We start from the raw sequence: 26332 nt of genomic DNA, 5'->3' as shown, positions 1-26332 counted from the left end.
GTGAACCCTGTAATCACACATAATGTGCTGTGGAACAAGGTTCTCAGTGGCACAGAACAAGCTGAACTCCTACCCAGAAATGTCCTATAAACAGTAGCCAGTGATCAGAGATGCTTTTGCCACACTCTACAATACTGAGACTGCAAGGGGGGATATCATGTGGTGTAGAAAATACATATATTTATGAGGGGAGGGGACTTGGATTTCCCTCCGAGCATAAATAAATATGTATTCCTTTCCAATACAGGTGAAATGCAAACATAGGGATAATGTGAACATGTGTGAAAGGCTCCCCATTTTCTCCCAGAACAAAATCACAGGGACATTTTGCACAGAATCCATTTTGAGCTATGGTAGAACACATTCTGCAAAACAATCATAAACCTCAAAGGAGGATAGAATTTGTGGCAGTGGGTGTTAAGAAGGGCTCCTCCAATTGAGCTCTCTACGAGGACATTATATTGCAATACGAGATTCCCATCATGAGGAGGTGTACACAGAACAGTGGTGTGCATTGTGTGTGTGTGTTGCATTTAGTCTGGTTGAAACCAGACTACCAAATAGGATGTCATGGTGAGAGGGTAACTGTGATAGTACTAAACAACACGCTGCATGTTTTAATTTTACAAGACACATATTTACAAAAAGTTAGAATTACAGGCACAGAGAGGTAAAGTGATTGGTTCACAATTACACTATTTCTCGTCACTTGTGAAAGCTGGGATTAGAATGTAGGTATCCAAGATGCAAAGCAAGCAAACTCGCAGTCTAATTCTCTTTCATAGCCATAAATTGCCTGAAAATATTTAGGTCAGGAATGGAACATAAGCCCCCAATCTCTGGTCCACTTTAAGGAAGATAACATGTGTTCTTCACATATGGAGCTACTTCTCTCCGTTTGAGAAGTTTTAATACCTTGAGCAAAAGCTCTGCAGACTGTAGATAAAGGTAAGGGGAGGCAACAGTACAGTAGGTTATAGGATCAATTTAAAATGTCAAATTCTGATCAATCACTGCACAATGGACAGAGTTTAAGTGATCAACCACCCATAGAGCAATGAGCACTGATAGGCTGAAAGCAGTCTCCTTTGCTTTTTCAGCTGTGTATTTGAGGAAAAGGCAAAGAAGCCCTGGGAAGGCTTTGGATACTCCCTCTTCTAGATCTGTGGTTGATGAAGCCACAAATCTCATACATTGACCATGCACTGTTAAAAAAAACAAACAGACTCTTTGGCGACTGTGGCACCTTGATAGGAAGATTGGATGGTACAATGTATGACGATTTCAACTTCATCATGTCTTCTATTATGCACAAACCTACCCAGGGAAGCAATAGAGGGATGTATGTGTTGGAGTGATGGGACGTGAGGGCAGAAACTATACCAGAAGAGGAGAGAGAACATTTCAGATGATGTGCAGCACTTTACCTAAGTCATTTGTTGAGGATGAAAATAATGCTTTTCACCAAACATGAGATTCATCACTTTTTCCTGAGCCCCTAGGTGTAAACAAAAAGTATTAGGACCTGATTTAGATGTTGGCGGACGGATTACTCCGGCTCAACCGAATATAAATCCCATTTTAGCCTATGGGATTTATATTTCGGCAGACAAGATATCCGTCACCCATGTAACCTATTGGCCAACATCTAAATCAGGACCTTAATCCGAACCTGCTAGAAAACTGTGGCTCCCAGGATCATGCCCATGCTAACATGATCACAAGTTGAAGTTAAAATTTACACGAGTACACGTCTTCAGTCTTCCTAAAATATACTTACAAAGGAAAAAGAGCATATGAACCAAAATATGTCTAGTTTGTAGCACAAGTACAGACTACACGTAACAAAGAAAGAGGTTATATTTCTCCATCTCAATGAGAGAGCACCGCTTTGGTAAAACATTTATTTATGGGGTTATTGCACAAATGACTTGAACCCCAGCCTAAAAGCAGAGACTTAACATCTCAGTTAAAAAAACTCCTAAAGACTAATATGTTTAGAGAGCCAGACAGCTGATCACTTGCGTTGGCAAGAGAAGCAATATAGTAATACCAAATGTAGGGGTGACACCTCGCATTCAGTCGGCTGTACCTCCTCTATAAACAGTTATTGACTCCTTACTCATCTATTCAGTGTTCCGCAGAGGCTGCAATTAATATTGTAGGTTATAACAGCACTACATTACAATTAAAATGTATGGTGACCATAACATACAAGTGGGCACTGGGCGTGCGAGTGACAAGTGACAGCGCAGTTACACAAGGTGAAGAAATAACAACTTGAGCGGCGATAGAAAGTAACAGAATGTGGTCAATAGTACAAGACAATTATATACATTAGGTGGTTGTAGATTTGGGTAATCTACAACCACCTATTGTTACGGTTACCATACATTTTAATTGTAATGTAGTGCAGTTATAACTACCTACAATAATAATTGGTTCACTTCACCCTTCCCTTTGTGGTCTCCTTCTCTTTTTTTCTCCAGGTCCTTATGATGTGTACTAATTATTTAACTGCCCTTGTTAAACGATTCCCAGTTGAGACATTGTTGTATTGCTACACTATTCACCCGGTCTCACCAGGGTTAACGGGTCTACTCCTGTTATTTTCTCCTTTCTCCTCACATCAGACGCCTGTATCGGAAGCCTCTGCACATGGTCATTATCTTCAGATTATTTTTTTTATTATTGTCTGTCCATTCAAAGTTATGTAGGCTTCCTCTTGATTTGTACCTCATGTATGCCCTTGTAAACTTTGCCTCACCTCATTTCCTAGGGAGCCAGGTGGGTCACATGTAAATTCAGAAAATTCTTCCAGCTGCAAAGTACTACTACCAGAAAATAAACATTTCATTTGAAGCATGAATCTTTTCTGGATTCAAGTGCTGCGCATCGATTTTGTACACTTTCGTCCCTGTGGTGGCTGGGTTAGAGAAGTGGATGAGCTTGCAAATAAATGCTTCACTACTCTTTGCCTCACTTGTGCTTCCTTGTTCACCTGGTTGTCAATGCAATAGTGTCTTGTGAGAGTGTGTACTGACGACCATGTAGCTGCCAAATATATGTCACTCAGCAAAACGTTGTAAGGAAGGCTAATGTACCTCCCTTCTTCCTTTTTGAGTGTGATCTTACCTTAGAGCCTAGCTGTAGGCCAGCTTTTTATGACATATTTGAACTATCTGAGTTATCCATCTTGATAGTGCTCTTGGTGACCAGTTTCCCTTTGTCACTGTCTGCAAATTATACAAAGAACTGTTTCCCTTTCCTGATTAGTTTTGCTCTTTCTGGGTAGTACATTATTGCCCTGCGGGTGTGCAGAGAATGCACTGCTCTTTCAGTCTGAGTCTTTGGTTTTTGAAAGAAACTCAGTATTTTGATTGTTTGATTTATGTGAAAATAGGGTATGACCTTTGGCAGGAAGGGTGGGCTGTCCTTATAAATACCCTGTTCTTCGGTATTTACATGTATGGCTCCTGTATAGTGAGCTCCTGCAGTTCAATTACCCTGGGAAGCAATGTCATTGCTATTAGAAACACTGATGAATTTCAAGGTAGCCCTCTGAAATGGTTCAAATGGTTTCTTCATCAGTTGAGTAAGCACCACCGTTAGCTTCCACTAATGCACTCCTTGGTGGAGAAATCAATTTGGACCCTTCTAGAAACCATTTTACCACTGGCACTGTGCAGAAGCTTCTTCCTATGTATCCCCATATGTAGGCTGCTATCGCCACTAGATGTACCTTTAGTGATGTAGGTGAGATATCTGATGACTGTAGTCTCCACTGTCCTGTCCAGTTAATGATCAGATCTTTGGCACCACCGTTTGTATCTTTACCTTTTGGCTGTGTAGCATTTCCTTGTTGTTAGGTTTCTTCCATCCCTGAGCACTGCCATTGCTTTCTTTGGGAATCCCATATGTCCCAACTCTATGTCCTCGGAAGCCATGCTGCTAGACTCAGTGTATTTAGTTCTGGGTGTCAAACTTCCTCCCCACATGGAATGCAGGTCGTGTGACACTGGCATTCTCTGTATGTTGTTGCATGCCATTCCTATCAGAGCTGAGAACCATTTGTCTTGCCCACTCGGGGGTAATGAGTATTAACTTAATCCGTGACTGTACTGAACTTGTTGATCACTAGTGATAACAATGGGATCAGGGGAAAAGCATATGGAAATTGTCCTTACTAGTCTATTGACAGTGAATTTCCTAGGGAGTGCCTGTGTGGGTGTCTGGATGTGAAGAACTGGTATTTTGTGTTTTCTAGTGTTGCGAACAGGTCTACTTCTGGAGCCCTCCACTTGTTGAACACCTTCAAGATCACTGCCTGGTAGCACGAAGGGTCTTCCTACTGTTAAATGTGTCTTGTTCCACCACATCATTTCCTCTTGCACTCTTTGCATGACAATCACTAGATCCTCCCAACTCCCCGTTGCTTGAGACCATTGGCTCTGGACCCATTCCTGGATCAGTCTCAGGTGTAGCCTCGCATATGATATTAGTTTTATGCAGAAAGTGATAATTCCAAACAACTTCCCCACCGTCCTCACTGTCAGAGACTGACCCCTCAAGTAGCACTGGGCTTCTTGCATGATCGCCAGTACCCCTTTTCGCATGTGAACACTCTTGCTTGAGTTGTGCTCATTCTTGCTCCCAAAAAGAGCTTCTCGTGTTCTGGCGTGGGCAATGGTTTTTCTGTGTTTATGGAGAGGGCCTGTGGAGTGTCGTCATTACTGTCCATATTCTGTTTCTCCAATTACAAAAGGATTTCGCCTTTACCAACCAGTCGTCTAGGTAGGGGTACACATGTATTCTCTTTCTTCTAAAATGAGCAGTTACAGTCACTAAGCACTTTGTGGATACCCTGTGTGATCATTTTAGTCTGAATGGTAGCACTCTGATCTGGTAATGTGTCTTGTCTATTACTAAGCGTAGAACCTTCTTGTGCCTGTGGTTTAATGGGATGTGTAGATATGTGTCACTTAAATCTATGGTCGCCATGTAATCCTCCTGCTGCTGGAATGTCATAATGTAGGATTGTTGTTTTGAACTTTTGAGTCTTTATGAATTTGTTTAGGAAGTGAAGATCTAGTACGGGCCGTAACAACTTCTCTGGTATTGGTACCAAGAAGTATGTTGAGTAGTTTCTCTGTTTGATTTCCTTCAGGGGTACTCTCTCCATTGCCTGCTACTGTAACAATTCCCACACTTTACGGTTGTAGTGAATGAGCCACTTTTGTGGTCTGACACCCTATGATGACCCTCAACCACCACCATTTTGTACTGACTTTAGTGTGTTATGTTACCTTAGCCTTAATGTAGGATGGTCTTGCATATGCCTGCTTCTCTTCTGTTCTATAATCTTGTTGTCCTTCGGTAGAATAGTTCTGCCAAGAATAGAAGGTGTGGGATGTTGAGGTGCAGTGTTGTGGGTGGTGGTGCACACATGTGCTCAATGTTGGATAATGTTATTTGGGTTAGATGAATTATGACTTTGACCTATTAGCTTTGACGTGGTCTAATGTCATTCTGTTTTCTGACTGTACCTTGCTTCACGGCAGTGCTTGCCTATTGCCTTTGACATGCTCTCATGTCACCTTGCATACTAATCTTGCTCTTTTGCGTGAATAGAGGCTTATGCTTGAGTGACTCCATTTTCTGAGCTGTCGTCATTTTCTGAGCTTCACTAGGTGAGAAGGCCATGTTTCCCTTTTAACTTGTCTTTCGCACTTCATGGACTACAAAGAACTGGATCTTGTCAGAGGTATGTGCTCGCTCTGCTCTGAAGTCATAATAGACGCCTGACCTGCTGAAGCTGTGGCCTTGGAGCAGACTGGTGCTGGCTCTCATGAGAACAAGGGGGCGAGGCTCATCAGGAGCTTCGTCTTACGTTTCCACTGGTACTAAAGGAGGTGTCTGGGTTCTGTTCGGTGGAAGTTCAACACAGGGCAGACGTGCAGCTGTGGCGGTGGGACGTATGGTGTCACTATTGTCTCCTGGTTTGGCCGGAGAACCGGACTCCCCTCTGGCGAAGTGGAACCAGGAAGAACAGACAGTGGTGAGGTGTTCCACTAATCTCCAATTTTCCTACTGTTCTTGCTTACTATCTCTTTCTATTTTCGGGTACCATATAGTTATATACATATATTTCTACATATGTTTTCCTGATTGTGTTTAGCAATTGCCTAATTGTTAGTTGGTTGTTGGCTGGAAATGGTATAAATTGGCCCACCGTGTAACATGTACTAATAAATATATATATATCTCATAAATACCAATTCACCTTTTTCCTTGTAGCGGGAGGTGTGGACTCTTCTTGGCCAAATGCTTATGTAGTAGAAGGATGGGTGAATCCCCTTCTAGCAGGTAATTGTGTTATAGGACGTTGTTCTACTCCTGGCAAGTGATGTGCAAATTCTAAGTATTTCACCTCCAGAATATACCAATTGGTTCCTTTCTCTTGTGGTGAGAGGCATTGTGCTTTAGAAATTCTCTCAGCAAGAGACAAGGTATAAGTGGTGTTCCTATCAACCTAACTTGAGTGAATGAACCACTCAACCCCTGCGCACTGTTGCTGCTAGTGAAAAAATCCCACTAGATATTTCATCATTCTGATTTTTCATCCTGATTTCAACAATTTGATTTTCACATAACCAATTTCACCATTCTTATTCGAAAGTGTAATGTTTTAATTATCAGTTCATTTTAAATAAATTTCAACATATATTGAACAATCAAAACATTCATTGCATCAACAAAATCTTTCTTGACTTTGTATAGTTGATGTAGCCCGATGCATTTCGAGTCCGGAGTGGACTCTTCCTCAGGGGCAACAGAACCAAGAAATTGTTGTTCCTCGATTCTTTTAAATGGAAACCACCGCGTTTCCGTGTCTATTCAAGTATACCACCTCAAGGCTAAACACCGGCACCTTCATCTGCTTCCTGCCGATTACACACTCGACACCGGACTTGCCCCTCCCGAGACCCATGGTGTTCATTCCCAACACCTTGAAAGTGCAGAAACGATCAGTAGAAGCCTCCTAAACCAGGAGTAATTGGGAATAATTCAACTATTCCTAATTTTTTTGCACTTTTTTCACTTTTTATAATTTTCACACTCACGTCCCTAGGTAAGGGTGGGCCTTAGTGTGCCCATACCGCCAGGGTTTATCACACCCAGTCCTGATGAATTGCCTGGTAAAGTAACACCGTTTCGATGGCAAGAAATATGTCGACTACTCTTTAGGAACCCACCACTCAATTAAAAGAGGACTGTTTCCTCACATATTTTAACATCTTTTGTCTTTAGTGATCATTTAATAAAATTGTTACCTCAGATACACTACTGACTTTTTAATACCCTCATCACTCACTAAATTTCATTTGCACTCAACACGCCCTAAACTCACCATCCCGCTCCGCAGTAATCCTGGCGTTGCAGCACACCAAAGAGACACTCGGTCTCTATGGTGGGGCCCGATGATGAAGCATGTCATCACTAGGTGGTGAGTGAGGGCCTTCTTTAACATCCCAGTGTGGCTGTTTCTGTGCTCCCTAGAACGGCTTAGCCTTTTTCATAGACACTCTTCTTTTGTTTATTGTTCATGTTCTCCATACAGTCTGCAGAACAAGGAAGTGCGCATGAATGTTTTGAGCAGGTGGGCCTCTGCCGATGTATTCAACGACCTTCTCCCGTCGGCCGGTCACATGCTCCTCCTACTTCTACTGTGTCTTTCAGTGGAAATCAGTAGGTGCTGCGACTGCTGTGATGATTTTCCCCTGATGGGACTTCAACTTAGTCTTCGATGATCCTTTATTTTATTCTTCTTTCTTTCAACAAATGGAAAGCCTTAAGCAATGCTTCCACACCCAACGGTGGACAAAGAATTTGAAGATGGCGACCTCGTGCAGAGGCTTACAGGACGGGCATCTGATGTCAGGAGGAGACTGAACCAAACGCTAAATGGTGAGGTCAGTCGACGTCCAACAATTAAAATGAAAAAAGAGAATACTAAAAGAGGGGAGTTCTGGACCCAACCACTAGATGGTGGAATAATGCACAGCATGTGAATCCAGAAAAGATTCACGCTGCAAAACTCCCTGATAAAGAAAGTGCTCCACTTCAACCTAATCTATAGAATAGAATAGAATAGAAGGTGATTTATAGAGCGCATGGCTGCCCGGGAGCGTCCCAGCGCTAACTGAAATCCAGAGGGAGGGTCAGGCGGGGGTATGAAGAGATCAGGGGAACAGCCATGTCTTCAAGGATTTACGAAAAGACATGAGATTAGGTTGGGCCCGGAGGTCCGGTGGGAGAGTATTCCACATCTTAGACGCCTGATATGAGAACTGCCGACCTCCAGAGCGAGTTCTCTTGATCCTGGGTATTTGGGTCAGATGGGTGTTGGTTGAGCGCAGAGTTCTGTTAGTCGTGTAGGGAGTCACGAGATCTTTAAGGACAGGGGGGGCTTTTCCGTGCAGGATTTTATGGGTAAGGCACATGGCTTTGAATTGGACCCTTTGCTCCACCGGAAGCCAGTGGAGTTCTTTGAGTGCAGGTTTAGCAGAGCAGCGTTTCTTTGTGCCTGTGAGGATCCGGGCAGCCGCATTTTGCACCACCTGGAGCCTAGATATTACTTTTTTAGGGTAGGGGAGCCGAGGTATAAGGCGTTGCCATAATCGAGTCTTGACAGTATAAGACCCTGTATGAGTAGTTTTCTTGACTGGAATGGGAGCAATGGGAGGATCTTACGGATGGACCGTAGTTGGCCAAAGCATGTGCCTGCGGTTTACCTGGCCTGCGTGTTGAGGGTGAGCTTGTCGTCCAGCCAAATCCCCAGGCTCTTAATATCAGTTTTGGGGACTGGAGGTGGGCCCATGCTGGGAGGCCATAGGGACTCAGGGCGGAAGTGGGACTGGTTGCCCAACACCATTAGCTCGGTTTTGTCCCCGTTGAGCTTTAAATGGGAGTCGCTCATCCAGCTGACTATATCCCCCAGGCAGGAGTACAGATCGACGGAGGGGAGTTCTGACTGGCTGAGGGAGACGACCAGCTGAGTGTCGTCCTCGTAGGTCAAGAGTTTAATGCCATAGGGGATGACAATTTGTTCAAGAGGTGCCATGTATACGTTGAAGAGTGTAGGGCTCAATGAAGAGCCCTGAGGCACTCCGCAACGTATCGGGGTTTCCATGGAGATGCAATCTCCCTCCGCCACCTGAAAGGAGCGGTTGTGGAGGAAGGATTTTAGCCAGTCGAGGGCCATCCCAGTGATGCCGAGGTTTTCCAGGCGTTGGGCCAGGATGCTATGGTTGACGGTGTTGAATGCTGCACTGAGATCCAGGAGGATCACTGCCACTGATCCTCCTGAATCGATGATCTTCCTGGCTTCTTCGACTACCGCCACCATCGCTGTTTCTGTCCCATGGCCCGGGCGAAAACTGGTTTGGGAGGTTTTTAGCAGCTCGTTGGACTCCAGATAGTGAGAGAGCTGGGAGTTAATGTATTTTTCCGCCAGTTTGCCAATGCCGGGGAGGAGTGATATTGGCCTGAAGTTAGCCAGGTTGTCCGGGTCGAGGTTAGGTTTTTTTATAAGTGCCTTCACCACCGCTTTTTTCCAGCTAGTGGGGACAGTTCCGGATTCGAATGAGGTGTTTAGCAGGTTGGTCATAGGTGGTAGGACGCTCATGGCGACCTGCTTCAGATGTCTCACAGGGGCTGGGTCGTGGGGCGATCCGCTTTTGAGGGCTTCGAGTATAGAGCCAAGGGTTTCCACGGTAATGGGGTGGAACTTGCTTAGCTCAGTATCTCGATTCTGGCGCTGAGAGGGGGGAAGGGGGGAGGAATCCACAGGGGGAAGGGACGGAAGAAGTTTGAGTATTTTTTGTATTTTTGAGTCAAAAAAGTTGGCTAGCACATTACAGTGTTCGTTGGTAGGGTTACGTGTGGCAGGGGGTATGGGGGGTTTTAAAAGCTTTTTCGTGATGAGAAACGTCTCTCTCGACGAGTTTGCTGCCTTGCTGATTTTATCATTGAAAAAGGCAATTTGCGAATTCTTTAGGGCCTTTTTGTAGTTAAGAATCGTCAGTCTGTAATTATTTTTACTGATGGGATCAAAGCCCTTCCTCCAAACTCTTTCTGCTCTTTTGCATATTTTCTTTAGGAGGCGTATCTCCTGGGTGAACCAAGGTGAGGTAGCTTTTGTCCTTGGTTTGCGATAAGGCTTTTTGGGGAGAACTATATCTAGAGAATTGGTAACCCAAGATGAGAATTCAATGTCAGCAAGGTCGGGGGTAGCGCTAAGGGTTGGGATGGTATCCTTGAGGGCTTGGTTCCATTTGTCGTAGTCTAGTTTTGCCCAGGGACGCGATGGTCTGCCTGGTGCTTGGATTTGCGGCGGTTTAGGCTGGATGCGCCAGCTAAAGGGAATGAGTAGGTGGTCAGACCACGGTACAGGGATAGGAGGGCTGGTCACAAGGTCAGGGAAATTGCAAAATATGGGGTCAAGCAGGTGCCCCCGGTTGTGGGTGGGGAGGGAGTTCAGTAGGTGCAGTTGGTGGCCTGCCAGGTCTTGGATCAGTTCTGTGGCAGTATTGTCATTGCTATCTTCTATATGGACATTGAGGTCCCCTAGGATAAGGAAGTTAGGCCGAGCGCTAGACGTGGCCAAAGAGCATTCTAGGAGGGAGTCACGGAATTGTCCCATGGTGCCAGGAGGGCGATAGATAAGGAGTCCGGAAAGAGAAATACAGGGGGAGATTTGCAAAGTAAAAAGGATGTTTTCACAGTCCAGCAAAGGGCTATCAAGGAATCGACATGGTATTGATTCCTTGAAGATGACGGCAATGCCTCCTCTTCTGCCCTTGGGACGGTTGAGGTGTTGGATACCGAATCCCGGGGGAAGGGCTTGGACAATGTCGGCGTCTGAGTCAGGTGTAAGCCATGTTTCCGTGAGGAACAGGATTTCTAAGTTAAGATCCTCGATAAGCATGTTTATTTCAAGGGCATGTTTGGGCAGCGATCTGCAGTTGATTAGTGCCATATTTATAGTCGTCTGGCTGGGGACGTTATTGATAGAGGGTGTATACTTGAAGGAGCAGTGCGGACATTGGGTGAGACAGCAGTCTCCTCTCAGCACTTGGGAGCATGACAATGGGACAGGCCTGTTGAGATGGCGTAGGGCATCCCCTGAGTAGGTTGACCTTACCTCAGTCCTCTTGCCTGGCTCCTGGCGTGCTGCGCTCGTCCGCTGCGCGTCCTGGGAATGCACATGACAAATAGGTGAACTGTTGGCGGGGGGCATGGCCTCACGGCAGTGGGCGTGTCCCTGGGAGGTCGGTAATGGCGGCAAAGGATTCACGGTGCCCTGTAACAGCGCTTAAATCCGCTGTTATGGGTTTCAGGTGAGACTCAATTGCAGTCTGTGCACGGGGAATAACGTGTCAATTTTAAAACACACAAGAGAAACAATTTTAAAAAGGAGTGACAGAGGTCTCCCGGCTTCCGCCTGAGGAGTGGTTGGGATTGTCAGTTCGCGCTAGTGTTCAGCGCGTATATCAGTGTCTGTGAGAGTGTGTTAAAGGCAGAATCTATATCAGTTCTGAGGTAGTGAGGGAAAGGAGGGGCTATTGTCAGCTGAAGTCTGCAATCCACTGCAGGATTCTGTTACCCTACCTAACTATTATTTTCATGTCCTCTTGAAATTAAAAAGAACGTCCTTTAGTGTAGAGTTAATAAAAAATTACAATACATTATACACATGTGATCAGAATAATTAAACTCAACCATTAAACAATTACCTAAATCCACGATCCCTGCACAATTAAATGTCACTGCCTGTAAAAAAAAATTATTTGAGTAATGGCTTTAACTTGTATGCTTCATTGATTAGAAACGTATGGACACCCTTTCTGATAGATGGTTCCTATTATCCAGTGACAACGTCTGACTTCAAATTTCTAACATTCAGGTTTACTGACACCGTTTTAAACAGTCTTATCGAACTACTGGCCAGTTGCATGTTTAAAGTATTAAAACATTTTTACACTGCTGTGAAAACGGAAGAACGGAATTAATAAAATTCTTCATTCCTCAAGCAAACTATAACAGCACAGCAACTGGTGGGCAAAATTATTTTTTTCTGTAATTGGATAGCGAAAGCAGATTACCGCAGAGCTTAGGTTTTCAGTATCAACTTCATCTGTGGAAAACCTAGCTCATATTTGCTAGTTTTTGATAGTTGCTGCTATGAGCTAGGTTTTCCACAGATGAAGTTGATACTGAAAACCTAAGCTCTGCGGTAATCTGCTTTCGCTATCCAATTACAGAAAAAAATAATTTTGCCCACCAGTCCTTTTAAAGTGCACCCTACCATTTTAACCCCAGTTTTAGAAAAATGTGGTGCCTTTGCCTTTCTGATGTAGGTGTTTGGTGCCCTTAAAACTGGAAAACATTCTGACACATTTATATCTTGCACAAATTGATAGGCCAGACCAGTCAGTCAAATATTCTTTATTCGGTTATCTTCAATAACCATAAAAGAGTACATTAACCATACAAATAAAGGAATAAACAATCACTGTGTGTAGTTACAAACAATTCACAATAGTATTACAAAGAGTCAGAGGACAAAGTGCCAGTCCATTTACAGAAGAGAATAGTCTTTGAAGCAGACGGACTGGTACATAGACGATTGTGAATTTAATGTCCACTCCTTATCTTACAAAAAAAGTACGCAATATGTCTCTGCTTCCAATCAGACATGCTTGCTAACAGCGACCTTGTTAACATCAGAACTACCGAAAAGGTTCTGCAATATCACACTAATGGCAAACTGTGCTTTATGAACATGCTAATTAACAATAATAGCAATAAAAGTATGCTTCTTTAAATAAAAAAATGTTCTTTAAAGGTAGTTTAATGTAGTTCCTAGCACACTAGGTACACTAAAAGGTAGGCTTATGCTAGTCATGAAAATGCTAATTAACAATAACAAATATAGTTAACAATAAAAGTATGCTTCTTTGAATTAAAACATGTTCATTAAAGTTAGTTTAATGTACTTCCTAGCACATTAGGCACATTAAAATGTAGGCTTATGGTAGTTACAACAAAGCATTACATTTTAAATGTATGTTGTGCAAGCTAAACATTTGTAAAATAACAGGCAGATTCCTAAAATGCTACATAAAAATATTCAGGTGACCTGTGTAGTCATTATACATGGTCTCGTTCACTAACTTACCTTTCCTCCACGGAAAACGTGATACCACACAGATGTCCCTCCGAAGTCTATGTGGAAATCAGTGAAACAGCCTTTAACACTCATTAAACAGTACCTGAAACAAAGATGCATGAAAAACGATCACCAGAAAATAATAACAATTTGTCGCTACCTACATATCTCTGAAATGCAAAATGAATGGGAATTAAAGCCTGTGTTACGTAGAATTTCCACTGTTGCAGTTTTACAAATGTATCCCTGGAGGTGAAATATGTACACTTCTTTTTGTCCATCCTACTGGCACACTTTGTCTACTGTTTTGACTGCTCAGTAAAATACAAAAGCGGCATTCTGTGAAATGTATATTATATAAGAATAACATCTTGATTACTTCTGCTGTTGGGATCTTCGCGTGACTGCACTTTTTCTTTTATTTTGAGAAGGAGCGTACCTGCAGGTCTGAGCACATTGTGCTATACTTTAAAGTAGAGAGTACGGACACGTCTTAGAAACAATCAGGTTCGCGGGCACAGGGCAACTGCACTTCAGGTTTTCAATTTCAAGGGCTGCACTGAACTAACTGAACTCGCCTCACACAACCACACAACACTTGATGGCATCCCTAGTCAGTCCACATGAGCGCTCTGGTCACAAAATTCCTAGGTAGCGCTATACTTACACCAATAAATCACACAACTAGTTTCGTTCAATAGAAAGTATTTGAAAGTTGTTCCTGGTTCATTCAAAGTTTTAAACTGCTAGATGTGCGAATTCCGAAATGCGACGTGTTTGATGGAGAACCCGTGCACACCCCCATTTCAGCTTTTCATGGCACTCCAAGTGTGACGTAACTCGTGTGGGTGAAAGTCTGGATTTGTGCAAATACTTCTGGTACACTATTGTGCTCTGTTGCCTGCCTACCGCCATCTGTAACTAACGGCACAAATCAGGACAAGACATCTGTCGGCGCCGCACAGACCTCCCTAGCCCCACCTTCATGTTCCTGGTTTACCTCTACCGTGCTCCCCGGTGGCGCTAGCGTCCGCGGCGTGGGTCCCTCCCAGCGCATCCAAGCCCACCCGCAGCAGTATGCACACGGCGTGCAGCGGTCCCACGTGCCGATAGGCTGAAAAGGACCTCTTGCCATGTGTCTTTAGCGGCTCGGCGAATCAGAGGCCCCTCTGACACATCAGGGCCGCTGCCTAGCAACCACATCCAGGGCTGCCGCTGACGGAATGGTGCGCGATGCTGTCACGAAGACAAGCAATTTTTGGAATTCGCATGTCCCTGCGGCCAAATCTTAAAATTGTAGCTTTCTATCAAAAATGCAGGTTGATCATTGTGCTGCGGAGCTTGAACATTTGATAGGAGAATGGCCAAAGCAGACATCCTGGGTGTGACCGTAAGCAGCCGCAACTTACAGGACACACGTCTAGACTGTCTGAGAATGAATTATTGTAAAATATGTCAGTCCTTCTCTGCATTCGACCTTCTTATCTCCTGAGTTAGTTTCACCGGGAAAGACGTCATGCACTGCAGATACCCCCAAGCAACAAAAAGTCGTCGATTTACAAAAATGCCAGTGACATGCCGCGCCCTTTGACCTATGATGACAACGCAGGGTTTGCCTACTGAGCCACACTTTAAACTATTTTCGTTAACTCGCAGCATGGCGCAAACTACTGAAAGTAAGCAGCGTTTTAAGAGTCCTGTTTCGGTCCAATACCGGAGGGGTGTGGGAGGAAGGGGGCTTTGTGGGGGGAGTCTGGGCCTAAACCAGGACAACCCTACTCTGTCGACACATTAGTCCTTCCCACCAATAATTTACATCCATGAACACAATTGTAAGAAATATTATTATTTCATGCAACAATTCCGGCACAGAATGCAAACTAAAATAACAAGCCTTTGCACATACAGCCATGATAATGAGCATACCGAATCTTAGTCAGCGCGAATTTTAACACCTCCTTGGACAATGATAACCCAGGAAGTGCAATTCTGGTAGAAGCTCCTGCATGGGGAGTACCTTAAGCTTTCATTAGGAGTAGTACATGGAGTAAGTCCCCGAGGGAATGTTTCAGGTCTATGATGCTGACTTGCGGGTTAAGACATCTTAATGGCCACACCCCATCTGACATCCTGGCAAATATGACATTCAGAGAAAATAAGAGGTCCCCCCTCATTTACTTTATCTTAATAAATATCGAAGCCTGCACAATAGTTTGGGATATGCAGGTAATACCCCACCCTGATAGTGACCATAATCCTCGCATCACCCCTTTTTCTGCAGGAAAAAAATTAAAACTCCCTATTTGGGATGGAGACACTATACACGCCTGTCCCCCATCATACCAGGAAGGTATCAGAACGGCAGTTAGGTGGAAATCCCCACAAATATAATAATTTAGTATAAGGAAGGCAATCCGGTCTAGTATAAAAGAACAGTTAATAATAGTACCTAAAGAGGATGACAAAGATAGGGTGTCAACCCTATACGAGCATGTTATCTCTATGTTATCCCTTTTTTGTCCACTACTAGAAGCATAGAAACATTAACTATGTGAGTAATGGCAGTCAGAATGGTAACTGGTATGACTGATGGTGCTGGATCATGAAGAGGGCAAAAGACACACAAGATCATGAAGAGGGAACTGTCAAATGCTCTGGTGAGATGTCATGAAACAATTAACTTGGAGATTACTTTTTCTATGCAAAGGCACAATTATAAAGATCTGATCCGTGAGAAAAAGCTTGCAATGAGTTATACAATTTGGGAGTATATAAGACAAGCTGCCACTGAAAAACAACTCTAGAATATTCTGGCCACTTATCATCTGGGGCTATAACGGGTCCAGGAACAATCACGGAATATGCAAAGGGAAACATGAATGGGTTTCCCACTTTATGAAGCTTTATACTCCTGGTACCATTAGAGATAAGTCTAAGCATTGTTTAAATATGGTTCAGCAGTCGTCTACTGTAAAGGGCAGATTTCAATTTACAAATGCAGAGATGGAAGGAGCCCCTGGTCCTGACTTTGCACTTGTAGATCTCTATAAAGCTGACCTAACACTACGGGCCACAGTCCTACCACGGTTTTAAATTTAGCCTTGAGAAATGGAAATACTCCCAGGTCATGGTGCACGGCGGCAACTGTTCCGATACATGAGAAAGGTACAGAAACAAATTCCTCTAACTACTGTGCTATATCATTATAGGATGGGGAAAGTAATATTTATGGACAAGTTCTCTTTAATCGTTTGCAAGATTGGATTGACTTTGAGAATTTACTGGCTGATAATCATGCAGGGTTCAGGAGAGATACAGGGATGATTGATCAGGCCACGCAACTATATCTAATTTGCACAAAATAATTAAGGAAAATGGGAGTACCACTTTATTTAACATTCATGTCAAGTCTGCATTCAACTCAGTAAATGGAGAATTGCCACAGCTGGCACTGGAACAACGGGGATTGAGCTATCATTTGATACAAGCTTTACAAAACCTACATAATGGTGCAACACCTCTGGTATGTTATGGGTCAAACGTGAAAAACACCAAGAGTGTCCCAATTCTTACAGGTGCATGCGAAGAGTGCGTATTAGCCTTGTAGGAGAGTAGGGTCTGCAATCCTATGATCACCCGGACTTTTTGCTTTTGTTTCACTGGTTTACGACTTTCTCGGGCTGTGGGCCTGCTAATCAGACCCACAGCCTAGCTGTTCTCTCACTAAATTGATGCGTGTACCTTAGGTGCATTACCCAATTGGAACTGGGCCACCCTGTCAGACCCTGTAACTCAGGGCATCGGTGTACTCAGGGCCTACCAGGGGCTGAAGCATGTATTATGCCACCCCTGGCTGGCCACCTAAAACTGACACAACTGGCTGCACGACAGCTGGGCTCAACGTGGCGTACTCGCCCGTTGCTGTAGGTATAGTATCCCTATATCTAAACTTAAAATGGACACCCGAGTTCCTATCAGTCACTCCTATGGCAAGCCTTGACAATCCTGAAGGCAGAGTGCATGGAACCGTGTGAATTGGGCTCTGGCACGAGCCGAGCCCGGTTGCAGCTTGCGGAGCCAAGACCCAATGGCTGTTCCATGATAACGCGTATCATATCGGTAACTCCGGTATAGCGTTATCAAGACATGTCGAGTAAGGTGTCATACGAATCGGGATGCTGCCCCCTCACCAATTCTGGCGACGAGGTTAGCATTCCGCCCTTCTAGAGGGACACGACATGTACGTAACTGTGAACCCCGGTTAAAGTTAGCTGAAGCTTCAGCTCCACAAAATGGATGCTGCCACCACAGACACGAGTCTGACCTCCTGCTGCTGGGAGTCCTTCCAGCGAGGAGAGATTGGACAAAGGGTTTCCTGTCAGGGGCGGTGTTCGCACCATCCCAGACAAGGTTTTGTGTATTCTGGGTAGGTAGGGCTTTGCGAGAAGGTGACTGCGGAGTGGCACCCCGGTGCTCACTACGCATCTGCCGGTTAGAACCAGTTCCAGGGGCGCGCAGCCCCTGACCTGGGGAAAGTCCGGCAGGGGAGAGGGGTGTAACTACCCCCCTTCCTGGTCCCACCCCTAGGGCAGGACCTAGTCATGTACCCACCCCTTTCTTTAGGATAAAGGCCGGAGCGGGGACCCTTCCAAATTAGATCATCTTTGAATCAAGAATACTTTCTACGAAAGGACTTCGAGACTCTTCTCAAGATTTCTCCCTTGTGGCTAAGGAGTAGTCACCCTGCACCAGCGGGCACCATCTAAGAACTCTGCGGTTAGCTGCAAGTCCTTCCTCAGGAATCGGACGACCCAGCTCGACGAGAACCGACTTCCCTGGCACCTCTGACCTCTACCCACATCGTCAGCTCAGCTGAGATCTGTGGGTGCGACGAGACCTCGAGGGACCGGCCATCATCAAAACCTGCACGCTTTCTTAAATCAGCACGACCACCGAAGGAATTCTCTGGTGAGTGCTCTGGGGTCCGAGAAGCCCCGACCCTGAGCAGCTCCAGCACCGAAGTGCAGTCTCCCAGCATCTCCACGATCTGCGTGGGGCCCTTCTGCCGCTGCTCAGCACGTTGTCCGATCACTAGCCGCTGGCTTGTGACCCTTTGACGACGAACGACAACCAACGTTGCTGGTCTGGTTGCTCCAGACTAGCCTTCTGCTTCCTTTTACGAGAGGAGCACCCCGGACCCTCCTGGTCCACTCAAGACGCCATTTTAGGCCCACCACGTGGCCCTGAAATCTGCCAAGGCTTGTTGCCCCAATCCTGGGCCCAGCGACGCCGACAGCATCAACCTTCGTGGGACAGCTCGCACCTCCATCCTGGTCGCCGACAACGCCTCCTGGTCCGTGAGACTGCAGAGCCTAGCGTCGCCCACTCACCTAGTCGAGGTGACGGCCATCCGGTGCCTTCCTGGTACCCTCTGACTACTGGCTAGTAGTATGAACTTGGTCCCCTCTGCTTTCAGGTATCATCGATCACTGATCCAGGCTTGGATCTCTACGAACTATTCATCACTGGTCGCCGGCCAGCAACTCCTCTTCTTCCGGCTCCTGGCTCGTCAGCGAAGATCCCCGACGCCTGTAAGACTTGTGCAGCCGCAGCCCTCGTGGCTAGGTAACTTCGGCATCACGGTGCCTGCATAGCCTCCTTACTTAAGGGTCCCGAGTCCCTCGCTTCCGACTTGCCTTATCGGGTCCGCCCGAGACCACTAGAACTTTCCGTGCCCTCGGGCACTTGTTTTAATTGTGCACTTGAAGTATTTTCCTAAGAGTTTTGTTCTGTGCTTAGTACCCTGTCCTCATAAAGAGTACAGGGCTGTTGTGATTCTAATAAATATACTGTTTATTTTCATAACACTTGTGTGGTGTCCTTTCACTTGGTATTCAAGGGGTATGTGATGGTATAACAGCTGGCTTAACACGCCCTCTAGAGTTTAGCCCGAAGACTGCTCGTATCCACGCTACTAGGATAGCTGGTCTAAGGTTGACTTACAACCAATCACCATAAGGGTCGTTTGGACCGATGCATAGTGGTCGCTAGAATAGCGAACGCTGCATATCGGGCCAACTTCTCACAAGCCTCTTCACTTTTCTCCTTCTTTTTGAGTGATATTGGCTCACACTTTGAGAACTCGAAATCGGACGACTTGAGACTGTAATACAACAATACCCCTATTTCTGTTTGCGGATGGTGCTGTCCTCTTTTCACTGGCTGAGCTCTCCATGCACACGTTTTTTAAAGGTTTTATTGAATATTGTTGTGAAAAATTGCTGATAATCAATGTTACTTAAACTTAAGTCATGATTATGAAGCCAAAGGCTACTTTAAGAAGATCATTTTTTGTTAATAATGAACCCTTGGAAAGGGTAAATAAATGTGACTATTTAGGTATACGGTATGATACCAGATTGACCTGGACTTTACACAAGGAAAAGGAAGCAGCTACATGAAAACCACCTACGGCTGCTGTTATTAGATGTAAACAAAAGATTGGGGGTACCTGAGTACTTACTTACACATATATATATATTTATCGAAGGCTGAAACTGCAGCAATTTATAGAACTGAAGTATGGGGCAACACAGATGTGACTGCAATGCAGAAAACGGAAACTAGTTTTTTAGGATTATTACATTATTTAGGATTGGTTACATCCCTTAGTGCATCTTACCTGGAATTAAGCACCAAACCTATCTCGGATACCATTGTCCTTGCTCCAATTCTATATTAGGTTTGTTTACACAGAAATCAGCATGCATATATATACCTGAAATCCTTACGAGGGCTAGTTCCCAGGTTTAGAGGAGTAAAGATGCATTGGTGGGACCAAATATGGAATATCTTATATTTACTTGATCTTGAAGCCATCTATGAGGAATCCACCAGGATAAATGTTGGCACTCTACCGAGCGAGAATTAAGAAGGCATATTGGCAGTATTAAATAACAGTGATCTATAAATCCGATAAGCGCTGCTCCCTGGTCTATCAATTTCTTATTCATAAAGATCAGATTGGTTTTTAAACTAGTCTAAATGATATCCAATATGAAACCTTTGGTAATTGGAACAGCCAATTTTAACATTTTCGGGGATCTAAACATCCATTTTGACCTCACAATGGATAAAAAGATAAGGGGCCTACTAGCAGATCTTGGCGCATTCCAACTCGACCAGCTAGTTAGAGGCCCTACTCACAGAGGAGGCCATCTTTTAGACCCCATTTTCTCTAACCTAGAGGATGCGTCGGTAGAGGCACCTATTCCAATGACCTGGACCGACCATATGCTTGTGATCATGTCAGTACCTATTCACGGCACATCTAACACGAGCCAGGCCCAACGGGTGCTGAAGCGCCCTTGGCGGAAGCTACGACTTGAAGACTTCTATGCGCCGCTTAAAGAGGTCCCTCCCAAAGTCGGCGATAACACTGAACAGGGTTATGAGAACTTTTGTAATTGGATTACCCAGGCTCTGGATACACTGATCCCGATAGACTGGATCAGGGCTCGCTCCCATGAATCCAGCCCTTGGTATATCGAGGCGCTTACCATCCTCAGGAAAGAATGCAAAGTTGCTGAGCGCAAATGGAGAAAGTCCTACGACCCGGCGCTCAAGACCCAATACATTCTTGTCCAAAAAAACGACCATAGAAATATCTGTAGGGCGTGAGCTGCATACTATGCTAACAAGATTAGTATTAGTCAGAATCCTTCTAAAACGATTTTTAAAATTTTAAAGGATCTTAGCTCTAAAAAAGCTGTGAAGGAGACAACTGCCTCCTATACTCACTGTGAGAATCTGGCCTCCTTTTTCATAGATAAAGTGCGGAAGATATTTGACTCTTTTCCAGCCACATCATGTGTTACTTCTTCTACCACTGTACCTACTCACAAACTCATGAACATACCTGACCTAAGCCAAGAGGAATTTTTCAAACTCTGTGGGAAAATCAAATCGGGCTCTCCTGCGAACCCTCTTAAACCTGCGCAATTCCGAGCAGCAGATAGGCTGGTGCTGAACCCCCTTTGAGATATTATAAACTCTTCATTTTCAACGGCCACAATACCCATCAGATGGAAGCAGGCGTGGGTATCCCCCATTATTAAAAAACCCATACTCGACCCCACTATGCCTGAGAATTTTAGGCCCATCTCACTGCTCCCCTGGCCTGCCAAGGTGGCCGAGTCCCACGTCAATAGCATCCTGACGAAATTCCTTAGCTCCAATAATACTCTGGACGCCTCCCAGCATGGCTTCCGTGCGGGCCATAGCACCGAAACAGCACTCCTGAGTGTGACGGAACACCTTCGGACCATTCTGGACTCCGGCCAGACGACAGCACTGATTCTATTAGATCTCAGTGCTGCCTTCGATACGGTTTCACACGAGGTTCTGCTACTTCGGTTGGAGGAGGCAGGGATTATGGGGCAGGCTCTAGACTGGTTCAAAGCATTCCTGCCTGGAAGATCCTTTCAGGTCTCCAGCCCTCCGTTCCTTTCCAAAGGACGTTTAATCGAACAAGGAGTGCCTCAGAGATCTGTGCTCAGTCCGACGTTATTCAATATATACGTCCAACCACTGGCTGAGGTTGCCAAACAATGGGAACTATCGATAGTCTCATACGCGGACGACACTCAGTTAGTGGTGCTGTTGAGCGACGAGTCCGGACTAAACGCGCAGAACTTTAAACAGGGCCTAACAGCAGTAACCAACTGGATGACAGCAAACTACCTTCAGCTAAATGCTGGCATCTTGTTGGTAGATAAGGAAGCCACGGCATTGGGAGACAATTGGTGGCCTGAGATTCTCGGCAATCCCTCTGAGCCCAAAAATGAGGTAAAAAATCTCGGAGTTTGGATGGATTCATCTCTTAATTTTATCCATCACACTAAAAAGGTTGCCGTCACATGTTTCGGGATCCTTCGGAACCTGAAGCCGATTTTAAAGTTGTTTGATCCCCGCACTCGGCAGCCTGTGGTACAGTCTGCCATTCTTTCGCGGCTGGATTACACGAACTCCCTACTTTTGGGGGTTTTGGGGGTTAATCGGGCAGAGAGGGGAAGGCTGCAACGTGTGCAAAATGCAGCGGCTAGAGCCTTGACGGGGCTCCCCAGCTGTCACGCGGTTGCAAGCACCCTCACCAAACTCCACTGGCTTCCGGTGGAAAAGAGGATCCAATTTAAGACTCTATGCCTTGTATTTAAAATCTTACAAACTGCCTCGCCACCCATCCTCTGTCCCCTCTTGACCGCGTACATCCCTCGGCGGACACTATGTTCAGAAGGCCAGAACCTTGTAGTGGTCCCTCGTATAAAGCAAGCTCGGATGGGAGGACGCTCCTTCCGGCATCTCTCGGCAAAACTCTGGAATGCCCTTCCACTCCAAATTCGTAACTTAAATGACCTTCTGTCATTGAGGAAGGCAGTCAAGACTCATCTTTTCCGCTAGACTGCTTTGTTATGTTATTACCACATGTTCCCATGTGTTGTGGCTGACTCTTCTGCTTCTCTCAGTAGAGCCGGGACACCCCTTAGCTGGGGCAGCCGTGCGCTATATAAGAACATATATAACATAACATATGGCATACGTTGTACTTTAAGCTTCCTCTGAGTATACTTCTACTAACTAATTATCCTACCAGTTGGAAAAATGCCATAATTTGCGACAAACTATGTGAATGTGCCACATAAAATAAAGACAATGTCATGCATCTTTTATGTTATTTTGCTCCAAGACATCAACTGCCTGTACGAAATGGTTTGTTTCTTTATTTGATACTCATAATATATTGAATTATGCAGATGGTTTAACCTTGTGCTATAAGACAGACCAGCCTGGGATATGTCATGTACTCGCCACACTTACATCTGGAGTTTTTGGAATGTGACTGACAAGGTTAGGAACAATCGAAAGCTAGGTTGTCCTTAATCTGTCTATAACTTAATGGGGCTTCAAGAGCCCTGATGTACTTTTTTTGCACTACATTGAGTGAGATGCTATGGTTCCATAATAGTAAGCGCTTGGAGCTCTCCTATCCTCCTAGCCGACGTTAAGGCTAAAAGAAGAGCTAGTTTCCATGAAAGGAACTTAAGGTCCGTTCTGTGAATAGGTTGAAATGGGGGTCTCATAAGATGAGCCAGAACCAAATTGAGTTGCCAGATTTGAGGTGGAGGCCGGACTGGGGGAAAAACCCTGAAAATACCTTTTAGGAATTGCTTGATAATACTTGCGGACCAAAGAGAAGGGCCTGAGGCTGTCCGCCTGAATCTAGAGATAGCCGCCAGGTGTACTTTGATGGAGGAATGCGCCAGACCTGACTTGGCCAGAGAAAGAATATATGGTAAGATCTGGTGAGGAGCTGAAGTGTACGGATGGAGATTCTGTCGATGGCACCATAAGCAGAAACGTTTCCATTTCGCGCGATAAGTCTTATTTGTACTTGGTGCACAGGCTTGAAATAGTATTTCCTTACACTCCCGAGGGATATTCAAATCCTGGAATTCTCAGTGCTCATGAGCCAAGCTGTCAATTGGAGTGAGCTCGGGTCTGGTTGCAGCACTTGGCCCTGAGACATTGTCAATAGAGATGGAATGTGCCTTAGGTGAATTGGCTGATCTTGAGAGAGCAGGAGAAGCTCTGTGAACCAGAATTTGCGGGGCCACGCTGGTACGATCAAAATCATTCTGCAAGGTTCCGCCTTGAGTTTCCTGATCAACCTCGGAATCAGGGTTATTGGAGGAAAGGCGAAAACAAATGCGCCTGACCAGGCTATCGAAGAAGCATTCCCCAGTGAACGGCGATGGTGATCCCTGCTTGCGTAGAATTGGCATTTTCTGTTGTCTGGACTAGCAAACAGGTCTATGGCCGGAGTGCCCCAACAGGCAAAGACTTGGTCGAGAGTGTTCTGATCCAGTTCCCACTCGTGACAGATTGATTTCAGACGACTCAATGCATCCGCTGTCCTGTTGAGCGTACCTGGGATGTGTTCTGCTGAAAGAGAAACGCAATGGAGAATTGCCCAATTCCATATTTCTTGAGCTTCCCTTGAAAGAACTCGAGATCTTGTTCCTCCTTGTTTGTTTTTATAATGCATTGCCCTCGTGTTGTCCGTATGGACCAGTACCGTGGCATTCCGAATTCTTGGAAGGAAAGCTTACAAAGCTAACTGAATGGCCTTGAGTTCCAGAAGATTGATGTGGAAAGGGCGCTGTTTGGGCGTCCAATGACCACTCACCTGTAGATCTTGCAATACTGCTCCCCAGCCTTGCAGTCAGGCATCCATGGTTAGAACCAAGGGAGATGGAGCAATCTTGAAAATGAGACCCTTTGAGATATTGTCTTTTACCGTCCACCAATTGGCCGCTTTCCTCATTATTGGTGTCACTGTTATTTTGTCATCGAATGTGCCTTCAGCCTGGCACCATTGTTTGTCTAGCTGCTCCTGCAGCGGACGCATATGAAGTCTGCAGTGCGGAATTAAGGGGATGCAAGATGGAATCGATCCTAAGAACGACTTGTACAGACGGACAGATAGTGACCGTTTCTTCTGTACGAGACGAGCTGAAAGAATGAGTCTTTTCTGTCTTTCTTCCGAAGGGAAAGCTATGCAGCAACTTGTATCCAGAATGGAACCTAGGAATCTGGCCGACTTGGATGGGCGAAGAACAGATTTGCTCCTGTTGAGCTGTAGACCTAGTTAGTCGAAAAGTCGAATGCAACTGTCGACTGCTGTGGAAGTTACTTGAAAGGATGGAGCCTTTACTAACCAATCGTCTAGGTAGGGAAAAACCTCTAGAGATTGTTTTCTGAGAAACGCCGGCACTGGAGCTAAGACCTTCGTGAATATCCGTGGGGCGGATCTGAGCCCGAAAGGAAGGACTTTGAATTGAAAGTGGCTCTTGGCTACTGTGAAGCTTAAGAATCATCTGTGAGCTTGATGGATTGGTACATGGAAATATGCGTCCTCTAGATCCAGAGTTGCCATGTAATCCCCTGGATTGGGAAGACTTAAAATATCCTGAAGGGATACCATTCTGAATGACAGCTTTATGAGATATGTGTTGAGCTCCCTCAGGTCTAAAATTGGGCGCAACTTCGTTTCCGTCTTGCGAACTAGGAAACACCTGAAATAGAACCTTGTCCTCTTTGAGACTTAGGTACAGGCTCTATCGCCCCCTTGATGAACAGTTGATGGGCTTCGAGACGTAGAAGTTGTAGATGTTTTGATTCGGTGGTGCGAGGGGCTCTGGAAGGTGGGATTTGCTGAAATTCCAACGTGTGGCCAAACCAAATGATATTGTTGACCCACCGATCTGATGTTATGATAATCCAGCTGCGCAGACAATGAGAAATCCTGCCTCCTACTGATGTTACCGGAGGAGGAGGAACAGTAGACAGAGCCAAGAAGCCGCTATTGACGTGTGGACGAATCTCTCCCCTGACAACCCTGTCGGCCTCTTGCTGGCTGGCGAGAGAAAGATGTCGATTGGCTCTGTCTCTGAGAGTATTGAGGTTTATAGGTTTGAGAAGATTGCGAATAGGAGGAGTAGCGCTGTTGGTAACCTCCTCTGTAGTTGGGAAAACTTTTGCCTTTTGCCCCTCGGAAAGGTACCGTACGATATTGCAACGTGCCTAAAGACCTGGCTATCCCTGTGTCCTTTTTAATATCTTGTAAGGCGTCATCTATATGCTTACCGAAAAGCTTATCACCATCAAAGGGCAAATCCAAAATCTTATTTTGTACCTCCGGGCGAAACCAGGTAGCCCGAAGCCAACCTTGTCTTCTCAGGACAGCCGAACCTGCCAAGGCACGAAAAGCAGTCGTGGTGATGTCCATGGTGCAGTCAATAATCTCTGAGGAAGATCGCTCCCCTTCTTCCAAAATCTTCCATGCATCTGCTTTAGCACTGTCCGGTAGCTGATCCACAAACGGAGACAAATCGCACCTTATTTGGCGATCATATCGTCCCAAAATTGCAAGTGCATTGGAGGCTCGAACCAGGAGGCTGGACATGGAAGAGAATCTTTTACCCACTTGTACAGTCGTCTACCTTCCCTATCAGGGGGTGAAGCCAGAGGGGCCGATCG

At 45.2% G+C, this 26332-nt stretch overlaps 1 protein-coding gene across 7 annotated transcripts in view; it reads right to left on the bottom strand.

Moving 5' to 3' along the window:
- Window positions 1-26332, bottom strand: part of KDM2B (lysine demethylase 2B) — a 1060697-nt gene that overhangs the window by 677135 nt on the left and 357230 nt on the right. For all 7 annotated transcript variants that reach the window (XM_086943000.1, XM_086942999.1, XM_086942995.1 and 4 more), the window contains exon 7: window positions 13244-13337. In XM_086943000.1, the coding sequence (XP_086799126.1) occupies window positions 13244-13337 (94 nt within the window). The remainder of the gene's footprint in view (window positions 1-13243; window positions 13338-26332) is intronic.

The sequence above is a fragment of the Lissotriton vulgaris genome, chromosome 11, assembly GCF_964263255.1.
Source record: "Lissotriton vulgaris chromosome 11, aLisVul1.2, whole genome shotgun sequence".
NCBI lineage: Eukaryota > Metazoa > Chordata > Amphibia > Caudata > Salamandridae > Lissotriton > Lissotriton vulgaris.
The sequence above is the reverse complement of the archived record's forward strand: the minus strand, read 5'-3'. Positions and strand labels throughout refer to the sequence as shown.